This window comes from Condylostylus longicornis, unplaced genomic scaffold (assembly GCF_029603195.1).
Source record: "Condylostylus longicornis isolate FDR11 unplaced genomic scaffold, ASM2960319v2 ptg000037l, whole genome shotgun sequence".
NCBI lineage: Eukaryota > Metazoa > Arthropoda > Insecta > Diptera > Dolichopodidae > Condylostylus > Condylostylus longicornis.
Genome location: NW_026578006.1, coordinates 373,187 through 394,189, shown reverse-complemented (window position 1 = coordinate 394,189; position 21,003 = coordinate 373,187). Strand labels below are relative to the sequence as shown.

The window sequence follows — 21,003 nt, the reverse complement described above, 5'->3', positions numbered from 1 at the left end:
TAATGGAATTGATGCATGGAGTGTTCATTAAATTCAAAATATCTGTAAAAGTAAGAATAACTTTTGTTAGTTGGTTAATTGGCTTATATTGAGCTAAATGAAAAATTTTGCAACATTGGACTTATACGATTTTTATTCAAAAGTTTCAGAATTTATTTATTAATTGTATTATTTTTTAAATTTATTATTGTATTTAAATAGTTAAATACAAATAAGCGTTCAATGTTAATTAAAATTATTTTAAAGAAAAAAAAATTGATTCTCGATTTGATTTATGAACCTTCAATTACATTTAATATTTAGTGGCGTGCAAATACTAACTACACTTTATTTTAATACTCGTTACTTCCAGAATTCCAAGTAAGTGGTTCCGCATAGATCAAGAATACTCATTACTCAATATTCGCACATAATCACAGTATTTTTTTGATTATATTTTTGATATAGTTAATGGGATAATCAGAATGTATCAGATTCGTATTTGGATTGATTCATGTGTGGTTGTTGTTGTTGTATAGATGCGGTTATTACAGTGTGATGTTAATTACATTAAAATATTGTACTTATGTATAAGTGGAGAGAATTTACGGATTTTTTTCGAATTCAATTATTAATGTATATAAATGCAAGTGTAAATATATATATAAATATGATTCACCAAACCTATTACTCGATTTTGATAAAGAACTTCAATATGCTCTTATTAAAAAAGTTCTGAAATCTTGGGAACCATAGATCAATTAAACTCAAGGATTAATTCAAAAAAGGTACTTCCCGATCCTGTAATAGAAGCTACAAAAACGACAAAAAATTAAAATAGTCCCAAAAGTGGCACAATTTTTTTTGGACTATATTTTTTAGGAAAAGTCGAGCTGCTTTAATTCTTCGCAAATTGATGTTTTTTATCAATAGCCAGGAATAAGTTTTTAAAATCATGTCTGGTTTCTAGTTCACATGAAACAAAGTCTTATTACAGAGCCTTAAAAAAATTTTTTGAAGTACTTTAGTAACGAGTAAAAAGTAACGGGTATTAATGAGTGAATCAACGAGTATTCATGAATGCCACAAAGTAACTGGATTCCACATCCCTATTAATATCATTAGTTTCCAGTTTAAAATATTAAAAAAGTTCTGAAACTTTTGAATAATTCTCCATTTAAAATTTGTTTTACATAAAGTATTCATACACATATATCTACATTTAGTTATTATAATAATTAAATTTAATTAAAAAATATTATTAAATACATTTAAAATGAAATTTTTGAATTTTTTTCTTCTTTCTTCATTAAGTTCAATTAAATCTTTCCTTTCCACATTTCTAAAATTATTTATCAATATCAATTTATTTACAAAAATATCTATCCTCATATCGAAGACAATAGTCGCATATCACTTGACAGCAACGTCCATCTTTAAATCTACATTTACATTTTTCTATTTGTTTAACTACCATTGTTTCATAACCTCGACCACAGCATAATGTTGAACAATTTTCAGGATGTAAACAACGTCTACCACGTGTTACTGCACAAAATGTTGGTGATGTCTCCATATAATATAATGTAGAATATTCATTTTCCTAAAAAAACAATAAAAAATTTATAATTATGCTAAAAAATTGATTTAAAAGATGTCAGACGATTGTTTAGATTAATTTAATTTCTAGCTATAAATGCAGCAAAGCATTAAAAATAAAATTTTAAGATAATGAAATAATCTTTCTGTTAGAATAATTGACTGTCACAGGTATGGGTTTTTAATCTAGATTTAGGAAAATCTTAAAATAAATTATAATTTAAGATTACAAACATTATACTACTAATGCAATCTAAGGTTTTAAAGTTGTACGCGTAAAATAAGGAAAGCAGTTAAATTAGAAGCTCACAGACCTACTCTTACTACCTAATCTTTCCACAGACCTACTCCCACTAAAATCTATTGCTACGTATAACCAATATCAAAAAATTTTCCTATTTTTTCCAAATAAAAACGCAACACGAATAACGACCCCAAATATAAGTTTATCTCCTAATCAAGCATTGATAGCTTATTCCAACACAGAAATAATTTTTATCCTTTTTAACTTTTTGAATTTTAATTTTAATATTTAAAGTCACTATTAAAAAAATTGTCAAACATCTTATATTAAAACTTTATACATAAAGCTATGCATTTGTTATATGTAAATATTACAATTTAAAAAAAAAATAACCTTTTTTCTTTTAGGTCGTTTTATTAGTGGTGCTTCACGTCTAGATGCTCTATTTGATGGTGGTTTACGTATTGCTTCATGATATTTTTGTCTTAATATGACAGCTGTTGTATTGAAATCAGAAAGTTTTTTCCAACATGTTTTCATTGAACAGGAACCTGATACACCATGACATTTACATTTCTCTTTCATTGTAGATGCAACAACTTCAATACCCACCTACATAAAATGAAAGTTTTTCTTTTAAATTATCTTTTACTAGAAAATATTCAAATATATACAAAGAAGAAACTATATAATAGAGAAAGAATTTATAATTTAGTTAAAAAATATAAAGAAAATATTGTTGAACGTATATAAAATATAATGATGATAATAATGGTGATTCTTAGAAAGTGTAAAAGTAACAGAAATTATGTTATATATTGTACAAGTTGTTCTATTATAGAATAAATAGCATTATGGAAATATGGATAGAAGAAAATCGAGATCTTAATTGTAAAATTATGCAACAAAACCAGAAGACATTTAAAAATATGGTATTGGATGTGTTGTTGATGAGCCAATATACATTTCGAATAGGATACGGACTCCATACAAGCAGATTTTTGCTATATTTTTGCTGTTCATGTGGTAAGTTAAGATTTTAATTCAAAAATTTGAAATTTTTTGCTAGCCTGTTTTTCAAAACGCAATACCGAAATGTTAAACAAAATTTGTATTGGAATCTCGTAACTACCTTGCAGATTCTGCACAGATAGGGGTCAAATTTAATCAGCTTGTTACAGTACAATACTTTATAGTAGAGTTTCTTTTGATTATTTTTGTAATAGTTTTATTCATTTTTACAATATTTCTGAGGATTGAGAATGAATAATTCTGAGAAACGCTTGAGAATGATTACTTATATAAAAGTATGTATTCTAGTATTACTAGTATAAAAGCTGTTATTTTATCAAATATATGTAGTTCATATATTTATAGCCTTCAATTCCATCTCTTGTTTTTATTAAAGTATTTTATTACGTTACACTTGGTACTTACAATATTATTAATAATACACATACTATGTACAAATTTAAATATAGGAATGAGATTTTGAATGGAAGAAAAATGCTAAATTGAATTTTCTTTTCTTACTATGGTTTTTATTCTTTTAATAAAAATCCGGAAAATTTACTTTTATTAAAAGAAGAAAAGGACTATGGAAATTAAATTATTTTTCTTAAAGCGTTTAATATAATTAAATTACAATTAAAATTTTAGAAAACACAAATTAATATTAATAAAAATATTTATGTCGTATAATATAGAGTCCTTAAATAAGTTAAGAGGCATTGGAATTTTTCAATAAAATTTAAAATATTTAAAAAAAATTAAAAATTAAAAATTAGCGATTTAAGCGAGCGGGAAGAATTTTTTTGATTTATTTGAAGTATTTAAGAGAAAATGGTATTTGTTTTTAATTAATTGATTTACTGATTTTATTTTTTAATTTATTCACAATATTAATTTTCTCAACAGCTTCCGTAAAAGTAGCAATATGTTAAATTTTCATATAAATATTAGAAATGCTAACAAATATTGTAGATACTAGAAAACCTTAAATATTACGATTTTTAATTTTAATTTTCTATTTAATTTTCATTTTTTGTTTATATTTATTTTTAAATAATTTAAATAAATATTTACAATATCATTTATATTATAGTTAAAAAAGCTGTCACCTAAGAAGTAGTTTTCTAACTACTTAAATAAATACAAATAAACGTGTTTTCCGCGCAAAATATGATGAATGGAACAATGCAATGAGGCGTTATTGATTTTACGGGATTATAATATTGTGTACACATAATTTCATTTATATAGTAGCGCACTTAACAATTTTACTGTAATTTTCTAATAAATTGCATTGTCAATAGAAATGAAAATTTATTGAATTTCTTAAATTGTTCGTAAAAGAAAAAAAATATTAAATGCAAATTTGATTTCGATTGCAAATTTAAACATTAGTGTCGGAAATTTCCTTTTAAATTTGTTACTCGTATTATGGAAATTACGAAAATATAGTGTAACATTGCATTTTCCAGCTAATACTTAAATTTAAAATTTTGCTGTACCTAATTTTTGGACTACACTTGAATAGCAATTGAAAATATTCAAAATAGTTTATTTAAATACTTTACAAAAAAAAAAATTACCTCAGAATCATGCCTTAACAATTCTGATACTTCATCTCCATCAGATTTTTTTAATTCTAGAAATGCTCTTGTTGCTCTTTTACCATGTTTTATATTATCATTGCAACCACCATAACGAAAATTATTTTGAACCGAATTCATTGGTGCTCTTAATGAATCACCACCACATTTACATCGTAACATTCGACCTTCAGCACATGCTCTTGATATTGAATATGTCATTGCAGCTGCTGTTAATGCATGTACAAATGCTGTTTCTCTATATAATTTTTTAAAAATATTTCGTTTTCCTCTTGTTTCAATTGAACAATTCCAACGATCATAAGCAAATTGTTGTTCACAATGTGTTACAGCTAATGTTCTTGCCTCTTTAATAGCTTCAGCTAAAAAATAATCTTTTCCACATTGATGTTTTTGTTTTCTTGTTGCTGGAAAATATTTACATGGGCCAGGGCTACGTATCATTGGACTAAATACAGCCATCACAGTATGCTTTGATATATATTGTTCGCTATAAAAGAAATATGATAAAATGTTAAAGTATATGGCACAAAATGAAATGAAAAATGGTTTCTTTTAAGTAAAACGAGAATATGTAGAAATGACCTTGTCAACAGCTACCATCACAATTCAAGCAATTTCAACTAGTTTTAACAAACATAAGATTCTAAATAAAATATTTGATTTTGGGAAATTTAAATCCTGTAGATTCTATATTTTTCGAGATCTAGCCAAATAACACGAAGTTATTTAAAGATACCCCTTAGAACATACGTTCTTATGTGTATAATCAACAGTATGTAAGTTCACAAAAATATGGCTCATTCTTTTCTCTACAAAATGTTTTATTTGAAAAACATTTTTATTTTTGATTAAATTCATGGGATTTTCATATTTGTGGCAAAATAAAGGTTCAAATGACCTTCATGTTTTCGCTAATTCAATCATCTCATCCAATCACATTTGTGAAATATTATACACATTTTTATACCAAATTTTATACTTACGAGTATAACCATTTTTTACAAATTTGTCGGTAATACTCAAAAATATATTGATAAAATAAATTTGTTTCTCATGAAAACTCAATTTGAATTAACGCTTTGAAGCTATTTTAATTCTATTTAAATTTTAATTTAACGTGCCTAAATCAAACATGACATTATTAATGGTGGAAAACTTAAATTTTGTATTAGTACGATACTTTTATGTACTAAATATTAATGGTGAATTTAAAAAACGCAATCAGAGACTCAAACCGTGCGAAATTAAAATATTAATAATTTAATTATATTTTATAATAAATTCCCATAGGTGGTGCTGACGAAATTAAATGTCTAATTTTATTACTATGGTTTGACTAATATTCATTTGTTGTGCACATTGTTGTTTAAAAAGTTTAAGAAATGTTTTGCAGTTGTGATTAATTAAAGCAATAATTGTAAAAAATTTCAGTATTTGAACTTTAATTTTCACGCTTCATACTAATTATAATATGAAAATTGTTCTCAAAAAATTTAAACAGAAATCTTTTATAATCAATATGATTAGGACGTATGAATAACATTGCAGTTTAATCACATTATATTGTGTGGTGTTTACAAAAAATACCGATATAGCGCTTCAGTAGTTATGTTGAAAAAATATGTTGGTCAGCTATAATAATAGTTAATTAATATTAATGATTGTATGCATGTGTAAAAAGCTATAACGGTAAATTATAAAAAGTCGTTTAGTTTGAAAACAACAATTTGAAAAAAAAAAGAGAAGAATAAAGAATGCATAAGTATGTGAGTAGGTGCGCACCATATGCAATAATTCTTCAGAACGTTTTTTGACATAAAATATTTTTGTTTCTATTTATAAATTTCCAAATTAAAATTTTTTAAAAAAATGTTATCTTCTTTATTTTATACGCACTTCATCGTCCAGCAAAGGAAAGGATATTAATTCTAAAATATTTAGGCATTTCAAAACTTCAAATACAATCATGACAAAAAACTAAAAGTGATGGAAAATTTGAAAACAACAATAAATCTTTGCAAAGTAATTGTTATAAAATTTATCAAACTCAAGTTACCCAAAGTTTGTCAATCAGCACATACCTTAGACCTATGACATACTTGATTATACAGTAATACAGTAAAATACAATTACTGAACATTGGTAAAATTGATATTGAATCTGTACTTGTTCGTCCGCCCTCAATTAGAACGGAGAAGGCAAAATGATGTAAATTCCCGAAAGATATTTAAGAAAGAGGAAATTAATAATATTAAGGATGCTATGTTAATGCGTGGGCTAAATTTGCAGCAAATATGATTTTTCACTTTCCGTCGTTCTTACAAAAAGATGGATACCGTGTTATAGCGGGAAGTTCGAAATTGTAGCTAGTATTTTTACTAGAAATTACAAGTAGAACAAAAATTTGAAACAATAGCTTAGACGGAAATTTGGATTTGGAATTTGGTTTCGGACTTGGGTAATTGATGTTTGGACAGATCTATCGACTTGTTAGAAATGTTGATCTGATGAAGGCTTTATAAATTATATAATGTTACGGCACATTGCAGTAAACTTATTTGAATTTTGCCTCTGCCCAACTAAATCCTAATTAAATTTAATATTTGCTGTTGTAAACTTCTGAATAACCATTTTAAACGATCCATTAATTTAAGAATGCAAACATCTCTACGATATGAAATATTATAGTACAAGCATTTATTCACGCTTAACTCTAAATTTCAAAATTAATTTTGGAAATCTATTAAAATTTTCATTATTTTCCCATGCTTTAAATATCATAGTTAGGCCTACATGGCTGATAATTTTTTTATACCATTTTAAAATTTACTTTTATTTAAAAAACAAAAACCACTCCTAAAATACTTTTCAAGAAGGGAAGGTTATGTATACAAAAATTTATGTTTACTTTTTCCAGATTACATTTTAGTTATCATAATTTCATATCTTTTTTTTTTTGTCAATAAAATTTCACAATAAAACAAAAAAGAAAAAGATATAAAAATTAAAATTTGAAGGAATATGAAGGAAAATTTCAAAGATGAGAAAATTTTTCATAAATATTTTAAACAATTGAAAATAAAAAATAATAAATTAAATAATTAAATATTTTTGTTTGTTTTTAGAGGTGTAAAAGACCCAAAAAAATTTTTTTTTACTATCGCACTTGTTTATCATTATACAATTATGAGGTCGAAACTATTTATTTTTTAAAAAATTTTAATTTAATTAAGAAGAAGAAACGGAAAAAAGTTGGAGTTGCTTTGAAAATTTTAAATGAAGTGCCTAATATTTTAAGTAAAATATACTAATTTTCAATGGGATTTGAAATTTGCAAAAGTGAATAAGAGAGTTTTCAAATGAACAAAAATTGTTCTGGTTGCATATAAGGATTAAATAGCAAGTATATGGAAAATGTATGCAGAGTAAATATAAAAGGAAATTGAGAAATACTATTGACGATTGTTTGTCGTTAAAGGATCACTAATTTGAATGGTTTAAGTTTCGATTATCGTGATAATGGATTGTAACCAATTACACGTATAAAATATTGAGATTCGCTCCGAATACTTACAATTAAATGCTTCAAATATTATTTCTGTATTTGAATTCGGCTTTCTCTGATATCTACACACACATTTGAACGAAAATTAGCTGTTCTTGATTGATTGATTTAAAATTCTTGCATTTTATTAGACCAATTGAAGATATTGTCGCAATTTCATTTTTGGAGGCGATTGGTACTTGGTATTAATTAAACAAAAATTTTTTTCTAGAATGCTAATTAAGGACCTATGTTCATAACAGCTGCAGTTTGTAATTTATTATTCAATTTTATATTGAGTATTTTTATTGCTAATTTTTATTTATTCCCTTATTTTTCATACTAACTACATGTATAATTTATAATAGAAATTTTGTAATTTAAATAATTTAAAAAAAAGTCATGTTTTATAAGATTTTTAAGAACTAAACAATAAAACTTCCTTCATTCAACTGCAAAACAAAAGGATGACATGATTTAATGGAAGTTATGAGAGAAAAATTAAATTACTTTTCTTCTCGAATTGAATGGAAACCAGTGACCGTTTTCTAGACAAATCCTCTACCAGCCAAGTTTCTATAAACGAAAAAAGAAATTATTAGTAGATTATTTTGCTATGCATTGCAATTGCGATCATTATTGAACCATTTTGGAATTTTATTAATAGGCATATGTTTTTAGGTGAAATTGGTCCTTAACATGGTATTAAGGATTTTTAATATTAATTCTAAAAAAAACTCTAGAAATCCTTCGTCAACAAGGAATTAAGCGCAGACAGAATGTTCTGTATCAAAGAAACAGTACAGAAAATTTGACATCCAATTTTACAACAAGAATTTTAATTGATTTTTTAGTTAAACGTTCATAACATTAATCTCAAATAATTGACTTTCTTTCTGATATTCAAAAATAGTTTCTAATATTTAGAATGATTCGAATTATTAAAGTTCTACTGTTTAATAGAATCAAATTAATTTTATTTAATTTATCTCATTAAAGAAAATTAAAATTGATAAATTCTTACCCATTTGTGACGTCATCACATACAATTGAACTTAATGTTATACTTGCAATATAAAACATCCACAAATACATTTTTAATTTTTATTTTTTTTTTTCTCTATTTTGTATTCTGCCTTTATCTTTATTTTCTTTATTCTCTGATAGTTTTTCCTATGTTTTGTTTTATATTTTTTTTTTTTTGCAAATTTTTCTTATACTACTACTGCTGCTTTTCTTCTATTCTATACGTGTATGCATGTGTATAATATGTTTGTATGTATGTATATAAACAAAATCCAATTATGAGCTTAGCTTATAAAGCTTAGCTTTATATATTTAATTTTTTTTATTTTCCTTTATGTGCTTTTATATTTTGTGTAAATATTTATTTTATTCAATTTGTTACGGTAAAAACCGAAAGGGTATATTTTTGTTTTTATTTTTTTTGACGATTCTTTAAGTATTTTGTTTATTTATTTTTCTAAGTTAATGAACCAATTTTTTTATTTTTTCAAATTGAAAATTTTCATTTTGTTTACTAGATTTTGCTTAGTAATTTTTTTTTCTATTTATTTATTTTGGTATTGCACTTCTGTATTAATTATTAATTTTTTGTTTTTGCAAAATGTGCGAGATTTACTAGGTTTATTCTAAAACTGTTTTGCACTTTTGATTAAAATTTGGGCACGTAAAAAACTTGTGGCAAAAAATTGTTAAGAAATTTTTGTTTTTCACTCTATAAATTGTTAAACACAAAAATAATGTGAAAATATTAAAAATAAGAGAAGAAATAAAAAAAAAAAAATGAATAATAAATGAATGGTGAAAAGCCGGAAAATTTTTATTTTTTCTCTTTTTCCGATTCTCTTTACAATTTTGTTTCCGTACTCTTTCTCTTCTTTATTCATTAAAATATTATTAAATTAATTTTAATTTTTTTTTTTGTATTTTAATTTTGTAAAATAAATGTAATTTATGAAAAATTGTTTTGTTAATATTTTCGTGTTAATCGCAATTTGTTAAATGAAATAAAAAGCACAAGAACAACAATAATTACAAAAACAAAAATAAAAATGCATGGACTATTCGTAACGGAGTTTTGTGTCGAACTAACAGTAACAAAAAGAAAATTGAAACTGTAAAACCCAATGAATATTTTTTTCATGGCTGTTGTTGTTGTGATATTTGTTGTTGTTATTATCGTTATTATTACATATTTGTTTTAATATATCTATATGTACATACATCTATATATACTTAAATATGTCGTTACATACATATATGTAATATATATTTTTGTTTTATTATTTTTGATTTTTCTTATTATTTTTTTTTTTGTTTTTTGTATAATATTATGTTTGTTTCGTTGATTCAAGTATAAAATGACATAAACCTAATGCGAACTTTATGATAGTCGTAAATGTAAACAAAAATGTCTAGTATACAATTACATATACATATATATATATATGTTAATATTGTACATATGCATATAATGATTACCAATTTCAATATTTTTTTTTTAACTTAAATATTTGTAAAATGTATACATTGTTGCTTATAGTATATACATATATATACGAGTACAATGCACACACGTATAAACTCATTCTGAGTATCTTGTATATATGCAATGGTATGTTTTAACAATTTTAACTTGGGGTCCATATAATACTTAGTTATTATAGGTACTATTATTATTACTATTATTTTTTTTATTGTTGTTGTTGTTATTTTTATGTGTGTGCATTCTTGATGTATCAGTTCAGTTCGCCTTTTATTCGGATTTTATTTTAGTCATAATATTTTTTTTTTTTTTTGTTCTTATTATTATATTTTTATACACGATATTTTATATGTACATAGTATGGTGAGTATGATGATGGTTAAATAGATGGATGGATGGATGGATGGATGGGATATAAATGGTAATATTATGTATGAAAAATCAAAACATATTAAAAAAAGTAAAAGAAAAAAACAAAACCAAAGAAGAAGAATTTACAAAAAAAAAAAACAAAAAAAAAAAAGTTGGAATATTTGTGGTTTATAGCCCTTTTGCTCGAAACTTAAAAAATCAACTAAAATATACATATATGTATGTACATTACTTAAATACAAAAATATATTTACACATGTTTTACTTTAAAAGGTAAAAAAATTGAATTGAGTTTTGGTTCTTTTTACTTTATTGGTTTGTTATGTTTGGTTCATAAGGGGTGCGCCTTTAATTTACCAAAGTTAGTCTATTGCTGCATATAAGATTATTTATTTTGATTATTTTCTCTTTTATTCTTGTTGTTATTCCTTAAAAATGTAATATTAAAGTAAATGGATGTAATGTACACTCCTAAAATAATAAAGAAAAAAATTATACTAAATAATGATTAAATATTAAGGTAGGAATATGAATTGCAATTGAATCTATTTACAGGATATCTTAGACTCAATAATATTTAGGAAGCAAGGTGCTAAAATCGACCCAGAGAAACTATAAAATAATAAAGCAACTTTAAAAGATGAATGAAAATTGGAAAATTTAACTGGACATGGATTTTTCCATTGCGTCCTTGTACATATTCCCTCCCTTAGATGATATTAATTCTTGCACACCTAGTTGTGTATTGTCTCAAAAAACTAGCTAAAACTTACAGATTCCATTACCATTAATATCTGAATATGTTGTAAATATCCGTATATACGTAAAATTTACTTGATTTTAGATTGTTAGATTGCGCTTTTTGAGCGATAGTAGTAAATATTTGGAAACAGTTAGTATAAATTTACTACGAGTACTAGTATAACATTAATATTATTCTGTAAATGGCAATTTTTGATTTTGTTTTTCTATACAATTTCCATTCAAATTTGCCCATTTACAAGTGTAATGATGAAAAAAAATGGATAAATTTTAATTTATAAGTGCACAGAATAAGAGAAATTATTTCACGTATTTCTTATTTGTTACTTTGATATTTACAATTAAAACTTCAAAAGAAATCAATACACCTTTTATAATATAATGTATATGTATGTAAGCATAATTGTAAATTTAAATTTATATAAAATATATATTTCATTTATAATATGCTAAATATATATTTAATGTAAATGTTATAAATTATAAGGAATTTTTCTTTGAAGTAAAACAATAATATTTTTACAATTAAGTTTTTAAAGAAGATATTCCCAATCTTTTTTTTGAATAGTGTAGTGTTAACTAAAGAGCAATTTTCGAAAATTACACGAAATTTTGAATATTATAATATTTCAGATTTCGATATTAGTAGTAAATAATTACTATCATTCCTGGACATAGAACGGATTAATTTCAAATTAAATAATGAGAATTTACTCTCTCATTTTCATCTTAAATTAAGCAGAATAGAAATATAAATATTGAAGTTGAGGCTTATTAGAAAACATTTTTTAAGTATTAATTCTTATTTTCTTCCTATATGGATACTATTTATAAGCTATTTTCTATTAATTCTACGCTTTGTATTAGATATATTTTATCAGTACCCTAAAAGTATGCAATATTTATAAAATTATTAAACTAAATTATATTTGGGAATTTTATGATTTTTTTTATAAAATGTATTAATTGTATAACAATTTTATTGAGTAATATAGGTACGAGTCAATATATGATGCACAGAACTTTTTAATAAGCCTACTATATCAGCTAACTGACGCACTTTTAATCGACCGTCGTCTAGTATAATTTTGTGGATTTTTTTAACCGATTCTGGCGTGGTGACCTCATTTGGTCGACCAGTGCAATGTTCATCTTCACAGCTCGTACGGCCACGTTTAAACTGCGGTACCCAATTTTTAATCATTGCATATGAGGGAGTAAACTCCTCTAGTGTAGAATCTAGTTAACTTTTGATACCGGCTGGACTAAGACCTTTCAAATAAAAATATTGAATGACATAACGATAGCCAATTTCATCCTTATTAAAAATTTACTGAAAAGCTTCACTATTAATAGTCGGTAATCTGAAAAGAAAAAAAAAAAGTAAAAGTGTGACAGTTAATCCTTAAAATGATAGAGCTTTCTGCCAGGCTTATTTTTTTTTCAAAATTTTTGTGTTTTCTTTGGTTAGGTTACTTAATTCTGGGACAGCCCTCGTAATTGTCAAAGGGGCTAATAAAATAAATTTTTGGAAAATATAATAAAATTTTTGAATACAAATAAAATATAAAATAATAAAATGTGATAGTGATTGTCAGAAATGGTTTCATTACATATGCGGCGGTACATCCATTGAAGAATTCTATGAATTCAAGAAACTGTGGACAAATTTTGGTTTTGTAATCTGTATCATAAAAAGCACCAGAAAAACAAATCGATCGGACTACATTCGACACTGAGCTTACCTGTGATCAGTACTTCAGAAATAGATGAAAATAATAGTCACTTCTCCCATATAAGTTGGATAAAATTATTTTGTAACGTGCATTCCACGCAAGCAAATTTTCAGATCTAAAAAAAATTAAGCATCATTGAAAATAAGTTGTCCTATAAAAGGATATATGAAAATATTGTTTTAAGAAATGAAAATGAAATACTTAGATCTGAAATATCAGGAATTAACATCAACAACAATATTGTCTTAGTCATTATATAGACTCAAAGGTAATAAATGAACAGGACATTGAATTGAAATTCGATTACACAAAAGATGCACATTTAGAGCCGGTCAGTCAGTAAATTCAGTTTTTAATTACATCAGATAAAATTGTTTAGAATCCGTTTGGTCTCAGTTTAGAAATTTTATGAACTTACCTAAATCATATTATTTTTACTACCTAGGAATCAAATCAACTATGGTAATTCCAATTTACGTACTACTAACTTCCAACTGGATTCTAAATAAATTTCCTATTGGAACTTGAAATGGAGAAATTAAAACATTTGTCATAAATGAAAATTCCAATACGAAATTTTTGTTATTGAATTTTTTATATGAAACAAACATAATTTTTCTATCTGTGTAAAATTTTTAATTTCATTCTAATTAAAAAAATTCTAATTAATTTTTCTTTAATTTCTAGAGGAAGTTTAAGAGACACTGGAATTTATTTTCTTTTTGTTTTAATTTTTTTTCTTTGCTTTTTGAATACATCTTTACTTTTCTTTGTTAATGCATTTTTAATTTTATCATATTTTGTTGATAGAGGAATGTTTTTCTTTGCATATTTTTGTTTATATATTTTCAAAAAAAAAAAAAAAAACAGAAAAACCGAAAAGGAATTTCTAAGATTTGAAAATTTTAAGAGAAAATGCCCAGAGTTGCAATTTGCCCCATTCATTTACTTTTATACAAATACGAAGAAAAATTTAAAACATAAAAATAATTTCTATTTGCACAAAGAAATTAATCCACTCTCTCTCTCTCTCCCTCAATCAAATAAAATCATTTCAATATACTCAAAAAAAAAACAAAAAAATAAATGAGTAAAAATTAGTAGATAAAAACTGTTCAGTTATATAAAAGCTTCTGTACATAAAGTAATTAAATTTTATTGCGTGTTTTAATGACATTTTTGTTATATAATTTTTATTTTAAGTAAAAATTTTAATGCATAATATTATAAAAAGGATTATTCTATGTATATACATATGCATATATTAAAAATATATATATGTGTATATTTATAAATTTTTATGTTTCAAAAAATCAAACAAAACAAAAATTTCTCATAAAAATAATTCAAACTGTAAGAAATTACATCTATTATATACTTACATTTATGTATATATATAGATATGTATTCACGTACACATACTCTTAAACTTGAATGAAAGCAAATTATATTGTTGTTTTTATTGTAAAAAGGATAAAAATTTTCATTGATTGTTAAATTTTAAATGCAAAAAATTTAATATATGACTGAAAGGAGGTGAAATAAAGAGCAACTGATAAATTGAATGAGATCCACTAAGTTATATTAAATGCGATTTTCTTATTTTTTTAATAGATATAACACATTAATTTTAACGTATTTATATAACAAATTTATATATGATGGCGCGTTTCTATTCAATATGTTGCATATATGTATTTATTGTGTTCAATGTAGTAAAAAGTTGAAATTTAATTTTTATTAATATTTTCTTCTATTGTTAATGCACATTAAATATATTTTATATATCTAATATGTCCAACACACTGTTTTTTTTCTTTTTCTCTTTAATTTAAAAATAATATTTTCAAATATTCTATATTTAGATCTTTTACGGTATTTGATACGATTATATAATATATATGAGATCATAAAAATTAATGGTTAAATTTTATAATACAAACATTGTTAAATTATGTGTGTATTGTTTGTATGAGTGAGTGCATTATTATCAATTTTTAATGTCTATAATTAAATTTCATTCAATTTTATATTCCTTTATCCTTAACTTAATTTCATATAAGAAATATATGTACATAATATATACAAGTATATAATAATAATTACATTATATATTTAATATTTAATCTGAATTTATTTTTCATACAATTTTATGAAAGTCATAAAAATTATGATTAAATTTATGTTGATAATTTAATATTTTTTTGTAAGTATACATATATGTACATGTATAAGTATTAGTTGACACTGCGAGAGAGGGTATATGTAGGGGAAATTTTTGGCAATATTAAAATATTAAGATTTTATAATTCTTAATTAAGTTACATGATTCGAAATTAAAGTATATTGTTTTTATAAACTCAGTGGGGTAACTTCAATAGTGTTGATTAACTATCGCAAAACCCCAATTAGTCACATTTAAAATTTGAAAAAATACTACAGCATGATTTCAAATTTCAATTTACAAGCGTTCAATTTTCTCAGACTTTACTGTTTCTCCACTATTCAAACATGTTAGTGAATTAAAAATTTAATCGCTAAGACGTTTACACTTTCTACATGCTCCCTTAAACTCTTAAACAGGGAAGTGGTTATTGAACAATTTACACTCTGGTCTAAAGCAATTCTATTTTAATAATTTAATTAAAAATATATTTATAAAATATTATTTTGTAATTTAATTTGTATAAGTAAATAACAATTTATTATTTTGTGTCATTGTGGTTTTAATTAAGGCCACTTTCATTTTTAAAAATTACAAAAATCTATCATTTTACATAAGTCAAGCATTATTTATTGCATTGAAAACAGTCATTATTTTGACAAATTTTATTCATATATATTATAGGTAAGAAGCCAAATTGAATTTCAATGTCTCTCTCTCTCTCTACATACTAAATGCTAATTCAATTAGACTTAACCAAAAACCAAAGAACAAAATAAACTTAAATATATAAAAAATTCAGTTGAGTAACAAAACATATTTTTTGACACGTGTTTATGTAATAAAAAAAAAACAAAAACAAAATTAAATATTTTTTACATACAAGAAAGAGTGCATTATAATTTAAAGGTATGAGTGAATTCCATAGATTATAAGCTTTAATAAGTTAAGAATCTATATACATATATATAATATTTGTGTAATAAAATGTTAGAAATGAGATCAATAACACGAAAATCTAGAGTCAACTTTACAACCTATTCAATTAAATGGTTTTCTTTTCTTATTTTGTTTCTTCTCTTTTCTATACATATGTTAGTATAAAAATTTATTGAAATAAAAGGCTTCTCTCTCGATAGCTGCTAACGTAGCATATTATTGTTATCACAAAGTAAAAAAACAAAAGGGGAGAATTTTTATATTTATGCTAGGATAATCAAAAACACAAAAAGCAAAAAAATTGTAAGTAAAAATAATAAAATATTTTATTACTGCAACACTGATGTTAGCGATGTTGATGACAACTTATATAGTCATAACAAAAAAATCAAAAAAATCCAAAAAGAACATATAAGCAACCATAATAAAAGCTGACGTTGTTAAATTATATATAATTTTTCAAAGATGTCCTTAGAGAGTTACTATGAAATTTTATTGGTATAAATAGAAAAAAAAAAAAATAAATACTTGCATTTTTGGATAAAAAAATATTAAAATATGTTTATATGAATGTGTATGGTTAATGCCCCCACCCACACAATCATAAATATTATAAAAGTGAATGTCATAAAAGAAGGTTATTTGGTCAGAATAGAAAAAATAATTTTTTATATTGAAAATTCAAAAAAATATTTTTGCTATTCTTATTCTAAATTTAATTGAATTTTGGGAAAAAAACGTAGTGGTAGACATATGAAAGTGTAGTAAGCAGTCATAAAATGTTGTCCATTACTTAATAATAATTTATAATATTGTAGATGGTTTATACGGAATTTCTACATTTAATGTTATTGTTGGAGGTCACCATGAAAATATTATATGGATATGGAAATATAAGAGGAATCAAATAATTTTTGGTGAGGGCCAAGAATATTTTTTTTGTTTTTTAAAAATAAAAATTTAAAATTAAATTTCAGGATTTTTGTACGTATAATATAAGTCCTTTAAATCCTTATGCAAAATTAAAGCTATTGTTCAATTCATAATAATATTAGTTTAGACAGCAAGTCTGAATAATTCACTCCTAAAAATTAGTTTCGAAACTTAGAAATATGACACATTTTTCGACTATGTTAAATGAGCTGCCATTTTTTAACAATTGAGCAATTACTTCATTTTTTTACAATAAGCCATTATGTTCATAAAATGCAACTCAAGTTTTCAAAATTAATTATATAAAATATTTGTCGCTGATTCGCTTGTGTTATATTATCGTTATTACATTCGTAAAAGTGCTACTATTTTATTAAATTTTCATGCTAACAAAGCCATATCGAACCTTATTGCTGTAGCTCATATACTACGTGCTGTATATGAATGTGATTGCACTAGTGATGTTGCGTGACTTAAGACAACCGCAACCGGTAATTTAGAGTACAATATGAGTATCATGTACAATATGAGAAGTTTCAATTATTTTATTTTCTCTAAATAATAAAGTAATTCATTGGTTTATGCTGATACACCAGGAATATTTGACGTCTTGAACATAACAACTGAGTAATAGCCATTACTGTATTACTTAAAAATTGAACCGAGATAAAAGTCATTATTAAAATGCTTGTCAAGTTTCCAGACGAAATAACTCACAATACTAAAAAAAATCAATAAATTAAAAGAATTTCAAATTCTAAAAAAATCAACTGCGATTAATTGGGTAAAAATTTTTTAGCAAACTAAAAATAGATAAAATTAATGAGAAAAAGATATTTTTTAAATATACCGTTATCATTTAAAAATTTTAATATGGGTGGCACAATTCTTTTACAACAAAATCAATAGTTAATAATCTTGAGTTAATTGAGCGAACAATTATTATACAGCCTGGATAATTGGTTTTGGCATAAAAATTCTCTTTGGTAATGTTTTAATAAGAAAATTTCATGTTTCAAATTGGAATTAAATTTAATAGCAAGTATGTGTATACAAGATTTGTTTTTTCTTTCTTCCTTTCTTTCTTAATTTTAATTAAAATTGCATACGTCTTTGTGTCAATTTTCGTTATTTTCGTTGCGAAACTTATTATCAGGAATTTTCTTCCTGAAATTCTTTCTATTTTTCTTTTTTTGCTATAATAAATTTTCTTAATTAAATTTTTTTTTTTTATTATAAGACCTACAATGAATTTTCTATAAAATATTTTAAAAAAGGAAATTATTTTTTTAAATATATTTGTGAAAATTTTCTATACCAGGTTTTCCGCCCACAATATGTTCGTTCATTGTAAATAATAATAAAAAGAATAACCACAACAACGAGTAGAAAAGATAACAAAAAACACTATTAAAATTACAAAATAAAATCATATAAGAAAAATAAAAATTAAATAAAAACATAAAAATATGAATTATTAGCGATGTCGACCTACAGTCTACCTGAGTAAAAGGTAAACACTACTCTTGGAGAAATATTATAAGCTTTCAAAATACTCAATTAAAATTTATTCACTCATATACGAATATTCATATACATACAAACAAAGACATGTGTGTTTATAAAATGTTAACAAAAAATGTATACAACAAAATAAAATAAGAGTCAAGTTAATAAAGAAATTAAAAAAGATTTTGTTATTCTTGTTGTTATTGTTTTTTTTTTTTTGTTAAATGTTAATAAAATAAATTATCAGGTTAGCAACTTTAATAGAGAGTTTTCTTGTCGATAACATAATATGACCACCATGTAAATGAATATCAAAAAAAAAAGAAAGCAACAAACCAAATACACAGTCTAATCTTATAAAAGTATATAGGAAATTCATTGTTAATTTTATGCATTTGAATAGGATCACCAACACTATATACGGCTGAACGAAGCTCAATCACTTTGCAACTAGGAAAAAATTGTAACAAGAAGACACTAGTCTGAACGGCAGTATTTTTTGACATTATACTAGCATAATTTTTACTCATGACATTATAATCGATGAAATTCTTAAACATAACGGTTTTCGGACAACTTGAAGAGTCAAAATCATGCGGAAGTTTTCAATTCCAAAAGCGCCAGAAAACGGCTTTTTTCTTGTAATCAAAGATAAGCATATTCATCGATAAAACAATTTTTTGAAACTGGTCGATATTTTGAACCATAACGAACTCATAGACGATATCATTATGCCCCTAAATGTATGCAATAAGAAAACTTAATTTTAACTATTTAAATTGTTTGTGAAAAATGTGCATTTTGAAAACTTATTTTGTTTTATTTCATAAAGCTTTGTTTCGTTCTACTTCTTCGATTGTTCGCCAGAAAGTAAAATAACAAGGAAGACAGCGTTTAATCCTAAAAATTTTTGTAAAACTATATTAACATTTAACTATTGGATATATAAATAATTCTTTCTAAATTTTCAGAATTTGCTAAGAAATTTGTGGGTGTTTTATTGCTCGTTCTTTTTCTTCTTGAAATTTCATGAACCTAATCTTATGTTAGTGATTGTAGGCCACCATTTGGTAAAATCAATGGAATTTAAACCGGCCAATATGTTATGTATATATATTGAACCGGTTTGTGTATGTGCCTTTAGTCAGCACATTAAAAAATAAACTAACGAAATATCGAAGCAAAAAAAAAAAAAATAAAAAATACAAAATATAAGATCAGAAGTTAAAGAGCTTTATTTTTTATTTATTTATTTTTTTTTCTTTATTTTTAATCGATTAAATTATCCGCGGATTAAACGTTAATGACAACAACTAATTTGCATAGGCCATTTGTGACTCTGTTTTCTTTATTTATTTTTTTTTTATTTCAATAAATATTTACAAAAAAGAAATTAATTCACAATCAAAAGGAGAGGAAAAAGAAAGAGAACAAAGTTTGTTCAGACGTTTTCTCGGATAAATTTGTGCAGTAAGGCTGAATCAGGCAAATTGTTAAACATTAACCATACCAACAGGTCAGCATTATTGTTTGTTCTGTAATATGTATACTCCCTTAATATTGAGAAAATTATCGTTAGTTAAAATTATTGTTGAATTATTTTAGAATTCGATTCTTGCATATGACTTTCCATAATATTACACCCAGTTAATTCCTTAAATATAGAGGACAACAGCGCTTGTAGCTTCTATGGGGAGGTGCAGAAAACCACGGTAAACCTTCTTTGTAAGTCTGTAGCCTTGATTTGAGCCAAAAGAAGGAGGGAGATGGGAAAAGACTACAAACTGCTCGAGTTGATTAGGATGATGCATGTCGAAAGAGTGCTATAGATTATGTGTTGCACTTAGACGGGGGAGACCATTAGCTTAATATGGATTACCGTGCAAATTTACCTCATTCCCAGTTTAACATAATCGAATTCCACAAGTTATTATAAATTATTGTTGGAAACATTTTCACCCTTCTAAACATTATGTCAAATGTACCATACTTTACAATGATGTGGTAGATCCATGTACATAAAAGCATACACCAGTGATACAGCTGTAAAAAAATTTTTATTTGGTAATTTGGAAGTTTTTTTTTTTTACAGAAT

The 21,003-nt window shown here is 24.5% G+C and overlaps 1 protein-coding gene across 1 annotated transcript; it reads right to left on the bottom strand.

Moving 5' to 3' along the window:
• Positions 1-1,079: 1,079 nt before the first annotated feature.
• Positions 1,080-9,281, bottom strand: LOC129608883 (protein Wnt-4). The gene is made up of 4 exons (XM_055520651.1): positions 9,009-9,281; positions 4,417-4,927; positions 2,216-2,434; positions 1,080-1,582 (listed from the first exon to the last, which is right to left on the bottom strand). The coding sequence occupies exons 1-4, from the start codon at positions 9,077-9,079 to the stop codon at positions 1,346-1,348; spliced, it is 1,038 nt and encodes a 345-aa protein (XP_055376626.1). The 5' UTR covers positions 9,080-9,281; the 3' UTR covers positions 1,080-1,345.
• Positions 9,282-21,003: the final 11,722 nt, after the last annotated feature.